The sequence below is a fragment of the Citrus clementina genome, unplaced genomic scaffold (assembly GCF_000493195.1).
Source record: "Citrus clementina cultivar Clemenules unplaced genomic scaffold, Citrus_clementina_v1.0 scaffold_4, whole genome shotgun sequence".
Lineage (NCBI taxonomy): Eukaryota > Viridiplantae > Streptophyta > Magnoliopsida > Sapindales > Rutaceae > Citrus > Citrus x clementina.
This window is the reverse complement of record NW_006262274.1, coordinates 20,059,383-20,082,862: the sequence shown is the minus strand read 5'-3', so window position 1 is coordinate 20,082,862 and position 23,480 is coordinate 20,059,383. Positions and strand designations below refer to the sequence as shown.

General features: G+C 32.7%; 4 protein-coding genes and 2 long non-coding RNA genes across 6 annotated transcripts; 3 read left to right on the top strand and 3 right to left on the bottom strand.

Moving 5' to 3' along the window:
- The first annotated feature begins 7,932 nt into the window (after positions 1-7,932).
- Positions 7,933-9,816, top strand: LOC112099179. The gene has a single exon (XM_024186293.1). The coding sequence runs from the start codon at positions 7,933-7,935 to the stop codon at positions 9,814-9,816; it is 1,884 nt and encodes a 627-aa protein (XP_024042061.1).
- Positions 9,817-9,858: 42 nt separating this feature from the next.
- LOC112099178 lies at positions 9,859-10,311 on the top strand. The gene has a single exon (XM_024186292.1). The coding sequence runs from the start codon at positions 9,859-9,861 to the stop codon at positions 10,309-10,311; it is 453 nt and encodes a 150-aa protein (XP_024042060.1).
- A 220-nt stretch (positions 10,312-10,531) lies between these two features.
- LOC112099177 (sentrin-specific protease 1-like) lies at positions 10,532-11,078 on the bottom strand. Its single transcript, XM_024186291.1, has 2 exons — positions 11,048-11,078; positions 10,532-10,930 (listed from the first exon to the last, which is right to left on the bottom strand). Exons 1-2 carry the CDS (start codon positions 11,075-11,077, stop codon positions 10,532-10,534), a joined length of 429 nt encoding a protein of 142 aa, XP_024042059.1. The 5' UTR covers position 11,078.
- Positions 11,079-11,102: 24 nt separating this feature from the next.
- Positions 11,103-11,549, bottom strand: LOC112099305. The gene is made up of 3 exons (XR_002906100.1): positions 11,458-11,549; positions 11,275-11,370; positions 11,103-11,176 (listed from the first exon to the last, which is right to left on the bottom strand). It is a non-coding gene; the product is annotated as an uncharacterized LOC112099305 (long non-coding RNA).
- A 559-nt stretch (positions 11,550-12,108) lies between these two features.
- LOC112099299 lies at positions 12,109-12,594 on the bottom strand. Its single transcript, XR_002906095.1, has 3 exons — positions 12,515-12,594; positions 12,234-12,431; positions 12,109-12,145 (listed from the first exon to the last, which is right to left on the bottom strand). It is a non-coding gene; the product is annotated as an uncharacterized LOC112099299 (long non-coding RNA).
- A 6,831-nt stretch (positions 12,595-19,425) lies between these two features.
- On the top strand, positions 19,426-22,118 carry LOC18045317 (protein STRICTOSIDINE SYNTHASE-LIKE 10). The gene is made up of 3 exons (XM_006437725.2): positions 19,426-19,673; positions 20,386-20,655; positions 21,551-22,118. The coding sequence occupies exons 1-3, from the start codon at positions 19,426-19,428 to the stop codon at positions 22,077-22,079; spliced, it is 1,047 nt and encodes a 348-aa protein (XP_006437788.2). The 3' UTR covers positions 22,080-22,118.
- The last annotated feature ends 1,362 nt before the right edge of the window (positions 22,119-23,480 follow it).

Genomic DNA, 23,480 nt, shown 5'->3' with positions numbered 1-23,480 from the left:
CTATATCGCTAGTGAGTAAGAGTCTTGGCTTGTTTATAATTTGGGGTTCTTCTAATTGCGTCAACATGTTATGGTTGCAAAGCCATCAATAAAACTATAGTAAGTTGTATGTCCAAAACATACAATATTTACCTAGTTGTTGCGCCTAGGTTGTTAGTTATTACCAAGGGCAAAGCTATTAAGGAGTAAAATTGAGTTTCAGTCCAATCAAAATTTAGCAAATTTTTTTATTGTTTTTTAACAGTAATACTAATGTTGTTCACAAAAGTACCATACACTATTTACAAAACTAGCTATTATTGTTAAATCTTACAAAATTCTCAGAGTATTATTTACAAGTTTATCACTTAATTTGTGTTAGAATCTGGCCACGAGCATTTTTCGTAACTTCTTTTCCAATCCATCTTGTTTTACAAATCCTTCTTATGACAAGATATTCCTCACTCATTTAGTAACAGCTTTGAAGTTGATAACTTTTCTTGTTAAATGAACTTAAAATGCCCAAAAGAATATTAATTTAATTTAATTATTTGATTTAACGAAAAAAAAATTCAAGACTTTGCCCCAAATTGTGACAATTGATATCAAAGTCGGAGACGTTAATTAAGTGTTACCGTTTTGTTATATTTTATTTATAGCGTAAGGTTCTCCAACCTCAAGCATTAAGATTAGCGTAACAAGTAATCGCCGCACGAAAATAACAAGCAATGAAGGGATAGTATAGACATTCGAGAGGATGCACAATAATATGCCCGAATGAGAAAGCAGAGAAAGATTGATTCTTGATTTTTTTGCCGCGAAAGGCCAATCTCTAGATTTGTGTATCTGGAGGGGGGCACCTTTTCTTGTGAGTTGGAATGATGATAAGATTCTTAAAGATTGGCTGATCGATTTGGTCTATCTCAGCTTTTAACTCCTACGTCCACGTATGCATGCATTCATGCCTGACAACAAAATCAATAAGGAGCCACCCCTTCAACTCACAACCTGCCTCAATCACTCTTTTCTGTTCATATTTTTTACACATAATTTATGAAGGAACACTAATCTTTATAGTCAACTGGAAGGTAGACTCATTAATCGTTTTGTTTTGGCATAAAAAAAAAAAGCATTTGAGTTTCCTAAAACAACAGATTATGGGTACTTTATGTTTGGTAACGGATAAAAGGAGGAAAAAAGGGAGAATGGGGGCATGACTTTTATCTCATCCATAACTTCCGAGAGTGGGAGAGAAGAAGGAGGAAAGAGGGGAGTGGGGAGTTACCTAGGGGGGATTATTTATTTATTTTTTCTCTCTTCTCCAGGGGGCTTTTTTGGCTCTCTTCCTCTCATGAAAAATTCTTGCTTTTACACTGTACTTTACTTTTTGTAAATTACTCGAAAAGCTTTGGGTTTGAAGGCAATGCTTATTAAGCCACATGAGTGATGGCACAAATTTTTCCGAAAGGCCTAGAAACTGACTTGAGCGTCGGAGGCTTCACGCCGGAAAAACTTCCGGCGCCTCTGACCGTCTTCTATGATTTTAGATATTCATAGATTAATCGCTGGTGGTTGCAGGACATCTAGACGATTGACCAATCGATTCTCTACCAAATAAATCTAATGTTGGTGTAGAAGTCTGATATTAAATCGCTAATAGACTAGATCAGATTTTAGGCATCAACACTTTACGTTCAAGCCATGAATTCTACTTTAATTAATGAACAATAAACAATCGAATAATCTATGTATAAGAGATGTGAAATCGAAACTCGCCCTATAAGGTTAGTCAGATTCAGTTTCAGTTATGGGTCAATGATTAGCATGAATAAGAAAAGACATAATTTAGATTATAAAATTAATCAAACACCATATAATAATTAAGAGCGGACCACAGGAATGCACCTAGTCTGAATCATGAAGTGCCCTTGACCAGTAATTGATTTTAAAAACAACAAATTAACTAATCGTAAATAAAAGCAATTATATAATGTTTGCTTTTTTCTTTTTCTTTTTTAAATAATGTGAGTTTTGAAAGGATTTTATATGATTTTCATAAATTTTATTTAAAACATTGCGACAGTGCATTAATTAATCAACACTAATTGTATTACTGACTAACAGTAAACTGCATTTTCGGCGGATGGATGTTGATTTAGTGGGGGCTGACGCGATGTGATTTGATTCACTAATGACTTTGAATTGGAGTTCTTTTTTCCAATCATTATTGGTTTGACTCTTTTGAATGTGGTGAAATTGATTCACAATGAGATTAGTATATAGTCGGACAATATAATTAGATCTTTTGAATTATTAGTGATATTCGTCGGTTGCTTCATTGTTATATTCATAGTTTTAGGTATTTGTAATTCTTGAGGCTCATGTTTTAGGAAAGTTTGTGCGTTTGGATTTGACGATTGAGATCTTATTTGGAATTAAAGTACTGTAACTTTTAAGATACAGTTGCTGTGAAAAAAAAATTATAACTATAAAATAAAAATTAATATTATATAGTAAATATAATTTTTAAATAATAATTTTAATAAAATTAATAAATATATAATAAATTTTTCATCATATGAGTGAAAAATTAAATTAACTTAACTTTTAAATTACAGCAGCTAGTGTTTATCAAATATTATAAAAATGTATAACTGCCCCCACCTTAATCCCAAACAAGTCAAAAAATGATTTTGAGTTTTTAAAATAAAAAATAGAATGGATTTGATTTCTTTGTATTTTAAAACAGTTTTTTTAATACAACTCTAAAATTTAGTAATACAATTTTTTAATACAGTTATCCAACCTCAATCTCAATTCAAAAATGTTTTTTGTTTTTCTTAACAAAATTTTAACTTTTAAAGTTCATTCTCTTTATAACGTTTAACATCATCTTGTTTTTAATTTTCAAAGATTTTTTTAACATAACATATTGTTTCCCTGTTAAAAAATTCCCAAGTTTAGTTCTTTTGATTCTATCTAAAAAGTTATCGAGACATGATTGAATGAAGATTTTCTGATTTAACCTTTGTACATTTTTTTTTTAATAAAAACTCCCAGAAGCTTTTTTGAACGCCATGCTTGCAGGATAAACGTATGGGTGTGAAAGATGATATTGAGTTGTAAGTTTTGTCAAATCGTTTCAACGTGCGTATTGGCTGTATTATGTTCATAATTAACCTTAAAATTATTGATATTTGTTCCTAGATTATTTTGACTGCTTATATGTCATTATATATATATATATATATTTTAAATCAATCACGAATTCACGAGTTAATTATTTTATTATTTTCATTCAAAGGTGTTTATTGATAGGGTCCAGCCAGCTTGCAACAATCTCCCTATAAATTATATCACCATTTCGTCATTTATATAAAATATTTGCAATTGTAGTTTAAAGTCACCTTTTTTATTGCAAGTAAATTGTTACTAAAAATGATTATTTAGAGCAATTTCAACCAAACGCATATCCTTATCTTTTGTAATTTCAAATATTATATCAAACAGATTTTTGCAGTTTTTAAATTTTTATAAAAAAACGTTTTCAAATATTAAAAAAATTGGGAATACTTCTTCAATTTTTGTATCCTATTCAAAAATTTTAAAACAGTTTTTGATGCACAAATCAAACACACCCTTAAAATTTAAATATCCGGTTGACGTTATTCGATTTTAATAATTTTATAAAGTTCGTGTTTTTAAGAACTCAATCCTACATTATGCATATATATAATAGAATACTACTAGGACATACATAAACTGCAGGAAAATGAAATCAAATAATTTCATTTACAAGAGGAAAACATGTTAGGAAATTGGTGGGTGAAACAGGGCCACAACTAAAATGAAATTGGAAGAAAATAAAGAACAAGCACAAAAGATGACATTAGAAAATTACGTGGTTCGGCTTTTAGCTTACGTCAACGAGCAAAGATAGAAGGAAAATATTTTACTAGTGAAATAAGAATTACAAGTATTGCAATATTTTATCTCCCTATCCAAAATTCTAATACACCCAATCTCTCATTCACTAATTACACAAGAGTATTAAAACTCTTAATCTCTCACACAACTCTTTCTCATTTACAAAACAGAGAAGAGAAACTTAAAAAAAATGTAATGAATAAAATGAGGAGGAAACCTCGCTATTTATAGCCAAAATTGGCTATTAAATTATTATTATTATTTTTTTCTTGGGCGGCATCCTATTCTTCCATCTTTTTCTTTCTTCTTTTTCTTCTTTCTTCTTTTTCTGCATGCCAAATTTACTGCTGCTAAATTCTTCTTCAAACAAAATTATTGTTGACCATCTAAATGGCCACTTTATACCATCTAATGCCCACTTTGTTTGACAAAACGGGCCAGCGTATCACATTTTCCACTTATATTTGACTACGTACTAATCCTTTCAAAAACAAAATAAATAAATAAAACCCCTTTCTTTGCCTTAAATGTACAATGTGATGAGAGCAAGACGATAGCATTAATCAGTTTGATTGACAGACACTTGCTTTATCCAGTGGAATTATTATTCATGGCAGCTGAGCCAGAAATATCATGTCCAACAACCAATTAATTGATTATATATATATATATATATATATACATATACAGTGACGGATCTAAAAAAATAATTTATCGGGAGCTAAATTCGATAATAATAAAATATAAAAAATTAAAATTTTAAATATATAAAATATTTATAATTAGTCTCTACGCATTTTTATATTTTAAAAATGTTATGCATAGACTCATTATCAATATTATTAAATTTATTATTTTTTATATAGACAACAAAACTATCATTTATCCCATCCGATTCCAAAGATGATCCTTCATGAGTTTTATTACTGAAAATGTTCGTTCTACTATTATTATATAAACTGGAAGAATTAACTATATTTTTTAGAATATAAAATATTTTGAGTAGTGGGCTATCATTATTTTTAATTAAAATATATGTTTTTATATTTTTTAAAAGTCAAAGTTTAAATTTTATGGGTTTTACAGTTTATAGTGACTATTTTAATAAATTTAATAGGGCTAATTAAAAAATTAAAATATTTTTTTCTTTTATTTTTAAATATTTTTTTTTGGCCAGTGGGGGCTTGAGCCCCCACTAGTCATGTGCTGCATCCGCCTCTGTATATATATATGTGTGTGTGTGTGTGTGTGTGTGTAGACTTCATGATCACATTTATCACACTTCGAATAAAAACAGATTACAAGTATACATATCCACCAATCAACATAAACAAAGCAGACAGATCAAATATGTGAGAGGAAAAAGTCATTCTCATCCTTAGGATTTCATACAATAACCCATTTTATTTTTATTTTTTAAACAATAGTCCAAAACATCCTTCCGTTAACTTAGCGTTAATTAAATGTTGTTTGTTAATAATTTATTAAGGATAAAAATGAATTTTTCATCAAAGAGAAAATTAGAAAAATAAATAAAAATTGACATGTAACTGAAAAAGATTTTATCTAATCCCACTAAATAGGAAATACTGAAAAAAATGAAAAACTTCTACTTCAAGTAATTATTTTTTCACTTATTTCTATTTTAGCGACATGAAAGCCCTATAAACCCTAAATCTAAATACCAAAAATATCACAATTTTCTTATTCATATAAGTATACTCTCTAATTGCACTGTAAAATTGCTTGAATTAAGTTGAAGATAAAGAAGATATTCAGCACATGCAAGCACATAAAAATTAGTGGTATTTTTGAGTTTTTCTTCTAATGATTTAAAGAATAAATATATTGTGTTAATTATAATTTGTTCCTTACGACAATTATTTAATTGCTATTTCAAACTATATCATTGTTGATTTCATTTAAGAAAAAGTTAATAAATTTTGCATATTTTGTAGTGTTATTTAATTGCGTAAAAAATATATTTTGATATAGTTTGTATCACTTTAATAAAAAAAATCATATTTTTGCTCTCAATGAATTACTAGTTAACGATTTTACACTAACAGTAAGTTAACGAAAGGATATTTTATGTTATTGTTTGAAAAGTATGGATGAAATGAGCTATTGAATTAAACCTTAAGGATAAAAAGAGTTTTTTTTTTTTTTTCGCTATGTGAGAATTTCTATTCTCTCTCTCAAATTAATAGTTGATCTGATTACATTGACAATTCATCAATGTGCATTATCTATATTTTGTAGGGGCTAAAAAAATAATTTACTTTTTCCGCCCCTAACTTGAAAAAAAAAAAAAAAACTTATTGACTTGCTATTTTAAACATAATTTTGGGTGGATCTTCTTTCTGTAAATAAGTCATAAGTGATTGAAATACTCCTTTGAGAATATTTCTAAATGACGTATTTTATACTCAAAACAATGGTGGGGTGAATGAGAAATTGCTGATGAAAGTACAACATAGAAGTTAATAATTTAGAATTAATTATGCAATCAATTCCAGAATTTATTAATTGAATTTATTTGGAGATTGTAACGGTCAATTAAATTTAGATTTTAATATAAAATTAAATATGCGGTTAATGAGACTATTTGATTCAAGAACTAAATCAAAGATTTAATAGGCAGCGGTTATGCTTTTAATTAAATATTAAAAGCAGTAGTTACAAGTGCATTTAATAATAATAAAAATGCATGGCTATAAAATTTAAGGCAGTCAAATTTATAACAAAAAAATATCCCTCACAAAATCCTATAAATTGGCACATTCATCTTATTCATTTGGAGAGATTCAAGACATATGAGATAGTTTATGAGGTGGAATATGATGAGAGCAGAAGTGATGGATAGAAGAATATAATTAGATAATCTCCAAATTCCTCCATTGTCGTGGATCTATTTTGATAAAATTCAAACATGACAGAAGTTCGTTGTAAGTAGCATGGTGGTGCGCTATAGCTATTTAATCTCATTGTATTTTGGGAGAAAAACACCAAGTAAATTCTAGAGTACCATTGTAGGAAGAGTAATTGTCTGAAGAATGAATGTTGTGGTACCACACAAGTCTCGTTACTTTTCTCTTTAGTTTTATTACTATCTTGTAATAAATTTATATTTCGTGCAAGTTATATGTTTAACTGCTCTCACGGTATTTTATATGATTAATTAAAAAAAATTGAATACCCTCAATTGCTTTTTTTTTTTTTCAATTTTAAAAGAGAATATCCTTGGTTAGAACATTCCATTTCCTATATACTTATCATGTATCCCACGCTTTTAATCAATCGTATGAAAAAAATGAATAAATGTTCACGTACATTGAGAAGACTCGAGGGAAATTTACAAAAATAACCATTAATATTTTATTATTTTCGTAATTAACCCTCTCAATTTTTTTCTATCAACATTAGCCAAACACAAGTCTTTCTTCCCAAATTACCCTTCTTTACAGAACAAAACCAACATTGTTTCTCCCATCTCGCCAAACCAAAAGCAGCTTTTCATTCTTGAATCATCAGCCAACGGCGACCGCAAAAGACAACTGTGAAAGTGATATCCGATCATAATCTATCCAGATTCAACACAAATCGACATCACTTACTGGTATGAATTATTTTTTGAACTTACTGAACTCAGTCGAGTGAATCTGAATCTGGCAACAGGCTGCCTGTCGCAGCAAAACTTGGAGATTTATTAAAATTGTATTATTTTAATTAGGACTGAAATAATTTTTTTTTTTAATTTCAGGCTTAATGGATTCAGTTGTACTTGAATTGTGTTACGATGGTTGGTGGGAGACATTAGAGAATGGCTGTATGGAGTACGTGAATGGTAAAAATCGAGCTTTTTTGGTTGGAAAAAATTACCTGTTTGATCAGTTATTGGCAAGAGTATACGAGGTGTTAAAAATAAATCCTAATGACTATAGTATCACAATGAAGACAACTTTGAGGTCTAGTAACACATTATATCGTATATGTGCAATGCCCATGGATATATGTGATGATGAAATGGTGAGGGTTGTGTTGCATATGGCATCTGACGTAGCTAATTTTGGATGCATTCCTATATTCGTGACCACATCACCTCGAGTTCCGAGCGAAGGTATTGAGCCACATGTCGATACAGAAACTTCGTTTAGAGCAAATATGTCTGGCCCCGATAATGATGAAGAGGTGTTGCCAAGGACAATATCGCTGCAGCAATATTACTCTCCAATCCACGACAATTATGACAACATTGATGATAATGACGTTACGTTACAGGATGTTGGAGCAACGGTATTTCCAATAACAACGTCGTTGGAGCAACAATATTCTCCGTATCACAACAATGATTTTCGGGACAATGATGATTTTCATAATGAGACAGAGGGGGATAATATTTGTGCAGAACCTTCTAATAATACGAGGCGGGGCACTCGTTTCAATAATGATGGTGATGATGGAGGAGCCGGTCCTTCGAATGTTCCGTCGTTTCAGGATGAGGATGAGTGTGAAGACAATACTCCTGTGAATAACAGAGGCAATAGACCTATTCCTTCTATGGTTCGATCGAGAAGGAGAATTGACCTCCTTACAAGTCTTGCTCCAACTTTACCTTCGAACATGGTTGCTCCACGCTTTGTTAGCAGTTGTGACTCAGATGATATCAGCGTGGGTAAGCTATTTGCTGAGAAGAATGAGCTTATATTACAACTACGCAAGGTGGCCTTTAGAGATAAGTTTGATTTCAAGATTGCACGGTCTACTACGACACGTTTCGAGGCTCACTGTTGTTCAGAATCATGTAAATGGCGTATTCGAGCAACTAGAAGTTCGAACGAGCAACATGTTCCTTGGGTGGTGAAGAGAATTGATAATGTACACACTTGTCATAATGAGGTATTGGTTGATGGACGTCATCAAGTAAGGAGCCGGGTTGTCGGTCATATTATCGCAGAAAAATATATTCAAGATAAGAGGATTTATACTCCCAATGACATAAGAGCAGATATGCAACAGGAATATGGTGTTCAGTTAACATACCAGCAGGCATATAGGGCGAGAGAAGTTGGTCTTGAAATAGTACGCGGCAACCCTGCAAAGTCATACAACTTGCTCCATAAATGCTCTCACGTACTAACTACAGCGAATGAGGGTACAGTCACTCACCTCGAGCAGGATGGAGATGGTAATTTCTTGTACTATTTTGTAGCACTCGGATCTTCCATCAAGGGGTTTATGCAGTACATTCGGCCTGTCATTGCTGTAGATGGTACTCATCTGAAGGGATTATATCGTGGAAGCATGTTCGTGGCAACATGTTTTGATGGTAACAATCAATTATATCCGTTAGCCATTGGGATCATGGATTCAGAAAATAATGATGCTTGGGAATGGTTTATGATGAAGTTACATGGAGTGATTGGTGATAGACCTGAGTTGGTAATTATCTCTGATCGATGCACTGCCATAAGGAGAGCCGTTCTTAAAGTATTTCACAATGCAACTCATGTCGTTTGTTTTTACCACGTCAAAGGTAACATTAAGTCACAATTTAGAATGTCCAAAGCTCTTTGGGATGAATTTGAACCTGCCTTTATTAATGCAGCAAAAGCATATGGCCACGAGGAATTTAAGAGACAACTTGAAGGGTTGTGGATGATCCACTCGGGTGCGGCTGATTACCTAGAAAATAATGTCGGTACGTGTAATTGGGCAAGGTCTCAGTTTCAAGGTAGGAGGTACAGCATTCTTACCACCAACATCGCGGAGAGTGTTAATGCTTTCATGAGGGAACCTCGAAAATTTCCTGTTACTCATCTTGTTGATCACTTCAGGAAAACATTGCAGCAATGGTTTTATGATAGAAAAATTGTGGCTGAATCAATGACTACTCGGCTAACAACATAGGCGGATGAAATAGTCACTGAGAGGAGAACTATAGCTGAAAGAATGATAGTTCGGCCGGTGTCTCCGCATCGCTTTCAAGTTATAGGCGGTGGACTTAAGGAAGGGTTGGTTGACTTGCAAAAGAGAACTTGCTCCTGCAGAGTGTTTCAGCTTGATCAGCTTGTGTGTGCTCATGCAATTGCGGTGTGTCTAACACACCGGGTGGATTTTATTAACCTTTGCTCGGACTTTTACACTACAGAATCGTTGGCGATGGCTTATGCACAACCAGTGGAGCCAGTTGGTGATGTGGCTGATTGGGAAGTTCCAGATGAAATTCAGGAGCTGCAGGTATACCCACCAGTTGAGGCACCGCCACCTGGACGTCGTAAAGAGCGCAGAATACCCTCGACTGGCGAGGACGTTGACCGGCGAACTGTAAGATGCGGCCGGTGTCATGAACTTGGCCATAATCGTAAGCGATGTAAGAATCCTATTGCGTCGACTCGAAGTTAGTTGTATTTTGTGTGTTATTCGTTGGTTAAAACTATTATTGTTTTTGTGTTACGTTGGTTAAAACTGTTATTGTTTTTTGTATTTCGTTGGTTAAAATTGTTATTATTCATAAAACTTTATTTTATTTTAAAGTTCAAAATGTGAGGCATTAAAATTATATAAAATTAAGTGTGGAAATAAAAAAAAATGTAAATTTCAACATTGAAATTACTACATAGGTCTACAATATAATATCGTCATTAAATATATCAACCGCAATCTTCTTTCTAAAGTACTCGACATGACTAGCGTTAAACTCCAACCTAAGCCCGAACATTAAATACATCGTAACCATCAATACAAAAACACCGCAATCGCCAGTTCCAGGCTCTTGTTGTGGCGCGCTCTTAACTGCGATAACTTTCCACGGGTCTTCACTCCGCAACTCAGGTCGTATATTGTAGAAGCCAACATATTCCAACCATCGAGGGAATATAACTTCAAGTGGCTTGAATTTCAACTTGTACCTTTTGTCGTCGCGAAATGTGAGTAATGAGTCATAAATCCAGACTTTATTTTTCCGAAAGTCAACTCGTGCTAGTACCCAATGCGCGCCGTCCAAGTTAACAGGGATGAGTAACTGCATATAAAAATTAAAAAACATGTTCGTTATATATGAAATTGAAATACAACAAAGAAAAAACAACTCCTCGAATATTTTCAGTATAGAACATGTGAAATGTAATAAAATACATACCATATCGACATCCGTCATTGATTTTGACATTGTGTGCTGTCACCCACAAAGATAACTATTCAAGCGGTCGTCGAATACCATTGAATCGACTGCACAATTCCCGTTATTCCATAACTGATTCAAGAACACCTAGTACATAGATAACCAAGAAATGCATAAATTAATAAAACTTAAAGGCAATAATTAAAGAAATTAAATAGTATTTATAAGTTTTGTCGGCACGTTACCCAAAAAAATGTGTCCGTATGTGTGACACGTTGGAGTAAGGCATTTGGATACTGCCGTTGTTTCTCGCTAATCAAGCGGAGATACTCGTGAATATGCTGTAGAGAAACAGAAATATTACGATTTTAAAAAAAAAATTATACACAAATCCACAACAGTATACACCACGAGGAAAATATAAATACCTCATCGCCTAGCCATCCCATCGAAGCTGTCCCCAAAATTATTTGAAAGAATGACCGCGGGTGCTGGACGTTCCGGCGGACTCTGATATCACTAGTGAACCTTCGATCAAACTCAGCAAACAAACTAGAGTCCTCCAATCCTCTCAGTGGATTTACATCCACACTCGTACTCATGTCAATCGCATGCTCCATGATTTGGGGTCGAGGTAACCTCCGGACGTTCTGTCCTCGCCTGACCGGAGGAATCATGTAAGGACTGTTATAAACATACGACGGTATGTACGCGCGGCCGAACTTACTAACGCCCGGAGGCACCTCTGTGAACACCTGCACGCTCTCCCCACTAACATCCCCGTAGAAACTAACCAATGACGTGGGCGTAGACAAATTTTCATTGCCCACGTCAGTATACACTCCATAGTCATCCGGGGCCTGTACAATCGCCAAAAAGAACATATTAAATAATTATCAAATTAAAAGTTAAACGAACATAATTATTTAATTTAAATTAGCTTACCGCATACGAGCGTGCAGTGGGAGAATCCTTATTTGGACGTTTAGAAAATGTGTCGATGAAGCCAACAACGGTTTCTTTAAAATCTTTTAATTCTGACTTTATTTCATACACGTTACGATCAATCTTATCCAACCGTCGTCGTACGTAATCATTAAACTGCTTTGTCCTCGACTAATACAAAAGAAAAAAATAAAACTTTAGAATAACAATAAAAAAATAATAACAACCAAAGTGAAAAATATCGTATATTATTTATAACCTCAGAATCCCGTGCGTCATCAGAGTTGTCTGTTTGCTGCGGGTGGTCATCAACAGCCACCTCATCCTCAAAAGTGTCATGACGCTGCTCAAAAGTGTCATGACGCTGCTCTGGTATTGGGTTTGGTATGTCGTCATGATCGTCATGCTCGTCCGATTGTCTTGTAACCGACGGCATCGCGTTGATTGAGGGTTGGTGCTGTATAAAGTATCATTTAAAATTACTAAATGAAAAGTCAAAAATTTCGATAAAAAAAAATTTTGTACTTACAGTATACCGACCTTATGAACCCAGTCTGGAATGCTTGGCAAGTAATCCTTCACAGAGAGCCAATATTTTCTGCTACTCTCCTTTGAATTTGGCTCAAGAGTTTGTAAAACGTCTGTCTGCCATAAATTTAATTGAAAAATTTAAGTAAGTATACCCAACTTAAATTTAGTAAAGTTAAAAAAATAAGTAATACATATTACTTACAAGACGAGATTCGTCGTTGAAGAACGAATAAACCTCCGCAAAGTTGATTCTCGAAGACGCCATAGGCTTCCATTGCAGAATGCGGGGAATCTTACTCTTCGTTTTGACGACCCATGTTGATGGTAACCCTCCGATTGCTTCATAAATCCAAGCCTACAACAACCAAAGTGAAAAATCAAATAAAACAACTATCAAATATTTAATACTATAAAACTTATTAATAAACAAAAAAAAACACCTGCACCCCAGACGTAAATCCGTAAAGATTGTATTTTTCAATATTATGATCTGGATTTTTCAACCGAGTCTTCTTAAATTTCTCGTCTTTTTCGAACAGTGCATTGTCAAGACTCTCGTAAATCATTTCCCACGACAATAGACCCCATGGACGCTTTCGGAAGTACTGAATATCATCAACTTGGTCAAGCTAATCGAAATTAATTTGACAGTGATTTTTTCTTGCATTTAGTACTCTGTCTGCAAAATAAAACAGCGCAATCTTTAATGCGTCCATATCGTCTATTTCCTCGAAATTCAACTCCTTAAATACGGCATCAAATTGCTTCACATTAATCTTACGATGCACACCACCAAAATACGTATTCCGTAGCCTCTGCTCCATTTCATCATTTTTTTCATTGGTATCAACACCAAATGAAAGTCTAGTAACCAAGCACCATTCGACAATTGACAAGCGAATCAAATGCTTACCAATTTGAAACCATAACTGATCCTCACGGCTATCTTCTTCATGGGCCACTTGACGCAGTAAAAGATTATGCAAAATTACCCCACTAAATGGAAAACTTCGACACTCCAAGAAATGCCCAAATATATCCTTTTTGAACATACTCAACTGCCGCTTTGTTAATTTTTCCTCGATAGCTTTTACGACCGAAGATAACATACACATGCTCGAAATTCGACCAGGAAAGTGATCAGCATAACGAAAATACATCTTGCCTACTTCAATATCCGGTGATTCTGATTTCGCCATGTATCTGTAATATTTATAAAATTATTACATTATATTTACAGAAATAAAAAATTAACTCGTTAAAAAAAAACTCTAATTTTCTGGTGCGACAAAAAAACTGGTGCGACAGCAAGCCTCTCGCACCACAGCTGGTGCGACAGCAAGCCTCTCGCACCACAGCTGGTGCGACAGCAAGCCTCTCGCACCACAGCTGGTGCGACAGCAAGCCTCTCGCACCAATCTGGTGCGTGAGGCTTGCTGTCGCACCAGATTTGGTGCGCGCGCTGCTGCCCAGCGATGGGCGCCGGCGCGCGCCCTGCCCCCCTCCCTTCCCACCCCCAAAATTAAGCGCAATCACACCAAAATCAAAAACAGTACTCCCAAACACCACCAACCACCACAAACATCATCACCACCATTATCAATCTCAAGCTATAACTATTATTATTCTAAAATCTCATTTTAAATTAATGAAAATAAGAAAAATGACTAACCTAGGTTTTGTTGAAGGTTGTGGATCGTAGATCGGATGCCGGTGAGAGATGGAGCCGCCGCCGACGAGGGTTGATGTCGCCGCCGATGATGGGAGTTGGATCGGTTTGGGAGAGATGAGAGAAAGGGAGTGTTGGGGAAGAGATGAGGGAGGGGTATTTTGGACTCAAATGTTGTTTAATGGCTAATGTTGATAGAAATATTTTTGGGGGGTTAAGATGAAAAAAAGCAAAGTTTTTTTGGTTATTAGTGTAAATTTCCCACTCGAGGAGACTTTCATTAACCTCTCCCATTTGTAAAATTCGTTGGGCAAGTCGTAATTAACTTGTAACAACAATATTGACACACATAGTTCTATATTCTTCTTTTATTATTTAACTTTACGGCAATCTAAGAGTATCTCCAAAAAAACTCTATTAATTTTACTTTTCAAATATCTATTTACTTACCTATGTAGTAAAAAAGAGAGTGAAAAATATATTATTTTCTAAAAATCTCTTCAAATAAAAATAAGTTAATATTATTTTAATCAAATAAATATTTTTTCGAAGGAAAAATAAATAATAATTAAAGCACTTCTCTCTCTCTAATAAAAAATAATAAAATATGAATTAAAGAGGGAGAAAGCAACTGTAAAAAATGGAAGAGAGAGAATCATTTCTTATTTGAAGAATTTTAATTGGAGTATTTTTTAGAGTCTTAAATGTTGATGTTAGGGACGGCAAAATCCGGGTCCGGGTATGAGTTTAGCCTTTCTGGTTCCGGACCCGAATTAAAACCCGATTTTTTTCATCTAGGTCCGATCCGGGTTCAACTCAGAAAAATCCGGATTTTTAGATTCCAAATTTTGAACCCAAATCAATGAATCAATTTCTAAAATTCTAAAAATAAAATCTTAATACATTTCCAAGTAATAACACATCTAGATTGTAAATCATTCATAAACAACACAAATTTCTAAGCAATAGCACATCCAATAATGTAAATCCATAAATTGAAATATATTTCAATATTTCAAGTAATAAAACAACCACAAATATAAATCCATAACACAAATCTACAACGCGAAAATAATTAGCATGTTAATCCAAGGTAAAGTGGCCCATGTTTGGTTGCGAAGGAAATGAAGGGAGATCCATGGACTAGTTAAAGATTAATCCAGTCATTTGGTCTCATGCGGCCAAACCGAAGATGTAAATGAATGGAGTTGAAGAGAGACAAAGAGCGGAGCAAACAAAGAGAAGGAGCGGTGTCGAGGTCGAATTGTGAGCGATCTGATAGAAGATGCAAGGCGTCGGCGATGGTGGCGAACCCTAACTTCCAAGGGCAGCAACCTGGACCGATGATGATAAATAGAGGAGCTACATGCCTGTGACGGTGGTGAACCCGAGAGTACGAGTTGCGACGATGGCGAACGACAGCAGTAGCCTGGACCGTATTTGGCACTTTTCCTACAGCAGGCGGCAGCTGCGATATGTGAGGAAGAGGAATAGATAAAGTTAGGGTTTTGTATTTTTGGTTTGTATTTATGTTGATTAATAAATATAATTAAAAATAATATTACAATAAGATATCCGAGTCTGGATTCAGGATATATGGGCTAAACCAAACCCGGAATCAGACTTGGATATGTCCGGATCACTAAAATCCATTCCGGATACTGAATTTTTTAACACTCCGGTATGGGTTCAACCCGGACCGGATTACCTAGGTTCATTTGGGTCCGGGTTAAATTGTCATCCCTAATTAATGTGGCTCTTCAAATAAGTAATAAAATCTTAGAACATCTCCAAAAGGTTCTACTAATTTTAATATTCAAATATTTATTTACTTACCTATGTGGCAAAAAGAAGAGTGAAAAAAATAAGTTATTCTCCAAAAAACTCTTCGACTAGAAATAAGTTAATATTACTTTAATGAAATAAATATTTTTTCAAAGAAAAGTAAATAGTAATTAAAATACTTCCCTCTCTCCCCAATAAAAAGTAATAACATATGAATTGAATATGGAGCAACTCTAAAAAATTGAAGAGAGATAATTATTTCTTATTTGAATAATCATAATTAGAGTGTTTTTTGAAGTTTTAAATGCTGATATGACTCTTTAAATAAGTAATAAAATCTCATTTGAAGAATATTTTGGAGATACTCTTATTTAAAGAGATTTTTTAAGATGCTATGATCTCTTCGACAATATGAGTAGAGTTCGAAACCCCATGACATTAATGCTGCGTTTACTAAACTAGAATCAGAATGAGCTGGAATCGGAATGGACAGGAATGGGAATGGGCTAGAATGGGAATATGGAATGAGAATCAAAATAAGTTGTTTACTTGAACTGTAAGAATCGGAATCGGAATGAGCTGAATTCCCATTAATGTATTTACTTTATTTGGAATCGGAATGGGAATGAATTAGATTGTAACAAATTACTAAGAGTACTTAATGGATTATTGTCATAATTATTATTAACTAATATATTAATTAATTGTAAAAAAATTAATTAATTAATTATAATAACTATATTAACAATTATTATAAAAATCTATTAACTAATAATATTAATATTAATTACTTAATTAAAATAATATATTAATTAATTATAAAAAAGGAAAAAATGAACATTTTTAATTTTGGGAGAGTAAAATGATTAATCCTAATAAGAGCAGTGCGACTGACTCACTTGCTCTTTGTGAGTTGGACAAGTTTCCATTGTTTTTCTTTCTTTAAATCAGATTAAATAACTTTTGTCTCGTTATCAGCAAAATATTTAATTATATTGTTTACTCACCACTTTCAGTGAAATTTCATTTAGAATGCCACTTTGCTTCTTCAATTCTTTTTCTTTTTACTTAATTTCTCATTAAATATGAGAAGCTTCTCTCTCGCTCTTCCAAATAAAAGATTTTGAATAGTCATAAATATCAAATGTACACCTACATTTCAACAGTTCAAAGCAGCAATTTCAATTTACTAACTTCATTGTATATAAAAAAAAACTCAACTTTTACAATGTAAATAGAGAAATAAATATACAATTTTTTGCTACATAAAATGACCAATATATATTAACAAAACCAAAAGACACCAAATTTGCATAGAAAAAATTGACAGAAGCATTTTCAATTTTAAATAATAATAGGAAATTATAGTTATTTACCTTAAATTTATCTTGTTATTAACAAAATACTATAGAATTTTGAATATATTTTATTTTTCACCATAAATTTACAATTTATATCAACCATCCACAAAAAAGATATAATTACTCTCATAAAATAATTACTACTATATTATGTATTTAATTTTATTTTCTCATTTCAATAAAGGCAATTATGTCATTTTGGTGGATGGTTGATATGAATTACAAATTTAAGATAAAAAATTAAATAAATTTAAAATTTTATGGTATTTTTTTTATAATAGGATAAATTTAAAGTGAATGACTAATAATTTTTCTAATAATAAAACAAAAACCTAATGTAATTTAAATTACATTATAAAATCACATTTTATAAAGGAAAGGTAAAAGGCATTACCTAAAAAGGCTTGTGGCTTCTCCAAACAATTTCTTGATGGCGGCTGTTGAGATGATAATTTCAAAATAAAATTTTCATCTAAAAATGCCCCTGCAACTTTTGTGCTTTTGAAAGTGGAAGTAGGTGGAATCTGGTATATGGTCTGTACGGAGAAACCAAGGGCAATTAAGCGAAATAAAAAATGAAGAAGTAAGGTGGGTAAACAGTATAACTAAATATTTTATTAACAACGAGACAATAGTTATTTATTGTGATTTAAAGAAAGAAAGACTAATGGACACATATCCAACTCACAAAGAGCGAGTGAGTCAGTCGTCCGATTGGGCGACTGACCGTAGCACTGCTCATTCTGATAATGAGAGACTCATTCTCACATTCTCTATGGAAATCAATCTCTCATTTTCTATTCCCAAATAGTAGTGGATCTCATTATTTTAATTCCGATTCCTGCTCCATATTTGCGAAGTAAACGCTGTCAATTATTCCAATTCTAACTTCTGATTCTCTAATCCGGAAAATAAATATACTATTGTTGTGTTTACTTTCTAAAGTGGAAGTGAGGAGTGCGTATTCCTCCCACTCCAGTGTTTACTTCACTAAATTGGGGAAGGATTAGGAATCCCATTCTGTGGGCCCCACCTATTTTTGGAGTGGGTAGTTGGAGTGGGACTCTCATTGGGGGAGGTGGGAGTGAATCCTCTCCATTTTCTACCATTTTTTTTAATTTAATTCAATTTAATGTTTTATAATTAATAAAATAAAATAAATAATATTATTATATTTAACTAAATAATAATTTACATTAATTCTAAGTTAAAATTATTTAAAAATATTATTATTATATTAATAGAGAATTAATAAATATAATATTATTATATTTATTTTAAAAATAATAGTACTATATTTGTTTAATATTAATAATTAATAATAATAAATAGTTTATTCTAAGAAAATATTAATTTTGTACTAAATAATATTATATTATTATTTTATATAATAATAAATTTAATATAATTATATAAAATAAAATAATGTTTCATTTTATATTAAAATTAAAATTAATAAAAAATTGTGATGTTCATAATTAAGAATATTAATAATTATTATAAATTTACAAATATAATAAAATAAATATTTATTCATTAAATATATTTTTTATTAGATTTGTAATTAAAAATTATAATTCTTTAAATAAGGATAAAATTGTAATTTGAAACTATTTACTCTCAATCAAAGACAAAATAAACACATAAATTAAATTCTGATTTTCATTACATACTTCCATTCCAGTGTAAGTAAACAACCTACTCACACTCCCACTCCACACTCCCAATCCTAAGATTCTCACTCCAATCTAAAAAGTAAACGCTACCTATAAGTATACGTATACCAAAAAATAAATAAATGATCACTAACTAGCTAGATATCACTCACTGTTTACTTTGTTCCATGGAAAACTACCCCAACCAATCCATAATTCAGCATACAGACAATGCACATTGATGAATATTTAATTTTTTTGGCAATCATGACTGAAAACTACCCAACCAATTTGATTATTCGGCTCATTTATTTCTTAAGAAATGTATATTATTTAGTATTAATGAATAATAAATTTTAGACACAGAAGTCTAAAACTACCACAGACGTACAAAGACCAAAAGAGCTCTGTTGCCAGGTTATAAATAGACTCGACTTTTGTCATATCAGTATGCATAGCAACACCATGAAACTACTTTCGTCTTTCATTATTTTCATTTTCCCCCTGGTTTTTCCTTGTGTCATCTTATCCTCCAAAAGCTATCAGCAGCTTCAGCTTCCCGGGGTGGTTGGTCCCGAAAGCCTTGCTTTCGACTGCAACGGCGAAGGACCTTACGTCGGTGTTTCCGACGGTAGAATCCTTAAATGGAAAGCTGCGAACTCTGGTTGGACTGAGTTTGCTACGACGGCCCCTCACAGGTAATCAACTAAGAATATGCAGCATAATGCATGCATACACGTTAATGCATTCAGATCCCACCCTCTAATTACTCTTTGGGAAGAAACCATGCAATTGCATGCCAGTATCTGATTTTTAAGATTTTCTAAAAAAGGAAATCAATAAAATGAAATATGTGTGTGTAGATACAAACATACGCTTGTGTTTGTAGGGCCTCGTACTTACCGTTAATAAAATTTGAACACGGTAGGTATAATAGTAATAAACTTGTATTGATTTTAATCTGTATGTCCTCAGGTTTTTAATGATATCAGCATCAGCATTAATTGACCGGACTATGTTTTGACCTACTGCAGACATCCTCTATTGAATTGAACTCTACGAACTCGCTTTTAATCTGAGCTCTCCTAAACTTTTAACAATTAATCTTATGCCACTTATCTTTTAATGTTAATATATGATTAAAATTTAATTAATTTTATTTTTTAATTTATTTACCGTTAGTTACATGAGAAAATTTTGTTTAAAAAAAGAAGGGTCTGAGAATTTTAGATCTCTCCCTAAAACCACATTGACATGCTTTAGCCTTTTCTTATCATCATTGTCAATTTTATTTTGAGAATTTCGTCGAAAAACAAACTGGCTTCGGAAAATAGCACTAAAAAGGGTCTAAATCTCTAGTGTTTTATTGAAAAATTCAGTTAACTTATTATTTGGAATTTATTTGGTTAGGGCAAGGGAAATATGTGATGGCTCAACGAATACAACTTTGGAACCGTTGTGTGGGAGGCCATTAGGGATCAAATTCAATCCTGTAACTTGCGATCTATATATTGCAGATGCGTACTTTGGGTTGATGGTGGTCGGTCCAAATGGTGGTCAGGCTCAACAACTTGCTTCTTCAGCCGGAGGAATCCCTTTTCGTTTCACAAACGACTTGGACATCGATCCCAACACAGGAATAGTCTATTTTACCGACAGCAGCATTTATTTCCAAAGAAGGTCGCTTTCCTTTCTTAATGGTTGTTGATGCTTATCCTTAAATTATTTTCTACACTAATTTTGTAGGCTACAGGATCCCCTATCTTATATGTAAGTTAAGATACACTACTCACATAAATAGTATATACTATTTATAGATAGGAATTGCCTATTCTTTTTATGTATATATTGACTTCACTTCCAAAGAAGTGTCAAATTCTCCCAGAAGTACGTTTGTGGCTAATGATCCAGTACTTGACCACAAATTTATTACTTAGCCAAAATAACTTCCTTCTAAAAAAAGGTAATTGGTGGCAACACTATTTCGTTACAAAACGTTGTCATATTTAGCCATAAATGTTTTCAACCATAAAAATAGAGACAGATATTTTGACTTCAATGATAAGCAATAAGACTTGCGCAATGAACTCTTACCAAAAATATATGGTGACTATGCTAAATTATCATTTTTCTTATAGTAGTTTCAGTAGCATTTTGTAATAAAAAACAGTAATTTTCTTTTTTTTTTTGGACTAAAAGTATTGTTATTCTGAATAGGGTAATTTATCGTCAGCCCCCAATTGTTTCGACATTTAGCACTGCACACCCACATCTTTCGACTATGTGCACTGCACCCCCATTTCCGTCAAACCACCGTTAACTTAACGCCAAACAAGGGTAAAATGATAAGTTCATATAACATTAAAATAATAAATAAAAAAACTAAAAGAAACACTCTTTATCATTCTTTTTTCCCCCTTTTTCTCTCTCTCTCTCGTTTCCTTTTTTCTTATAGTAGTTTCAGTAGCATTTTGTAATAAAAAACAGTAATTTTCTTTTTTTTTTGGGCTAAAAGTATTGTTATTCTGAATATAATTGCATGGTAAATTAATATTTTTGCACAAATGTTGTGTAGGCAATATTTTATGTCGATTGCTACCGGAGATAGAAGTGGGAGGTTATTGAAATATGATCCACTCAAGAAGAACGTGACAGTAATGTATAACGGCTTATCATTTCCGAATGGTGTTGCACTAAGCAATAATAACTCGTTCCTCCTACTTGCTGAGTCAGCCACACTGAAGATTTTACGGTTTTGGCTTCAAGGTGAGAGAACTACATACACTCCGCAGCTTTTTGCTGAGATGCCGAGATTTCCTGACAACATCAAGAGTGACAGCAAGGGAGAATTTTGGATTGCAATGAACTCTGCGAGGGGAAAGATTGAGAGCAATAAGAAGACGGCTTTCTGTGAAGAAACTGCGAAGCCATGGTTTCTAAGAGACCCTGTTGGGGTTAAGTTTGATGTGAATGGTAATGTTGTGGATGTGTTGGATGGAAACGAAGGAAATACACTCAATTCTGTCAGTGAAGTTCAAGAATACGGTGGATATTTGTACACGGGATCTTCTGTGCAGCCTTATGTTGTCGTAATAAAGGCCTAGTCTAGTCTTTGCTATTTCCTCAGAAGATTTTCTGTCTTGCCATCCCCTCTTGTTTGGTTAAAAACACAAATTAATTAATTAGTAAGCAAACTCTAAATACATATTTTTGTTTGATTTTCAAGTATTAATATAAATATTCTGATAATCTCTTTCGATAAATCAAGAGATTTATGTGGTGAATTTGTTTTTTATTTATTTTAATTGGTAACCACCTCTTTGTTTGGTAATAAACAAGCATGTGGGTTATCTGTCTGTCTACTATAAGAAGAAGATCAATAGAACTTGGGTCTCAAATTTAGATTTTATTTACCTTCTTCCATTTTAATATTAGATTCGGAATTTGAAATACAATTTTGAAGAAGCAGATTCAGTTCATTGAAGGTCCCAACGTCCAATTTTGTTGCCAAGTCCGTAAAAGAGCCATCCAAGAGTGGCAACTTGTACATATTCTAAACTATATATACACATGCACACATGTTTCTAATTAACGATGTCTGGCCATAGTAAAGTAAAGAATGAGTTATAAGATAAATGAAAATTTAGATTTTAAAATATTATATGATAAAATATATTATTTTAAAATTTGTGTTTTTTTTTTCTCTGTTACTTTATCCTTAACTTTAATGTAATTAGAAATTTTTGATTAAAATATTTCTAATATATACATATGTAATAACTCTCTGATATAGACATTCTCATTTTAAGAATGTGAGATATACTAACTCTCTATATATATAATTTAGTTTTTTTTTATAGCATTTCAATAAGCAACAGGGAATAAAATGTTAAAAACTAAATAAACACGTCCCCACCGTTGAAACTAGTTTTTCATGTACGCTACAACTGTCGTAAGGTACCTATCAGATTGTATCCATTTTTGACACTTTGAATTGTGATTATTTATTAATTCCCAAGTTCCACACTGTCGTATAATAATAAAACGCAAGTGGGGTGGGTGGGTGGGGAAGACACACTCAAGACTTCAGGGAACAGAGCACATTGATGTGTGTGCAAGTCCAACTGTAACACCGCATTCACACTTTTTATTTGTCCCTACAAATTGGATTACCAACACACATCCATCCGACAACACTGCATCTTCTAAATCATCAAGGAGAAGTCGGAAATGGCTTACGAATTCAAATTCTAGTTATGGCAATTCTTCACTCTTTTCTTTCCTCGTTTCCAAATAAAACTTCAATCTCAAAATGTAACAATAAACTTTTATGTCTTACAAAAATAATTCATTAAATCATTATGCCGTCCATTTGTGAATTGGATGGAATAGCCTGTTATGGTGCTTAAATTTCTAGAAGTTTATCGACAAAAGCTGGTTAACAAATTTATTTTCTCCCTAGTTCTAAGATGAAGAATATATTCAAATATTTGGTCAATTGTAGA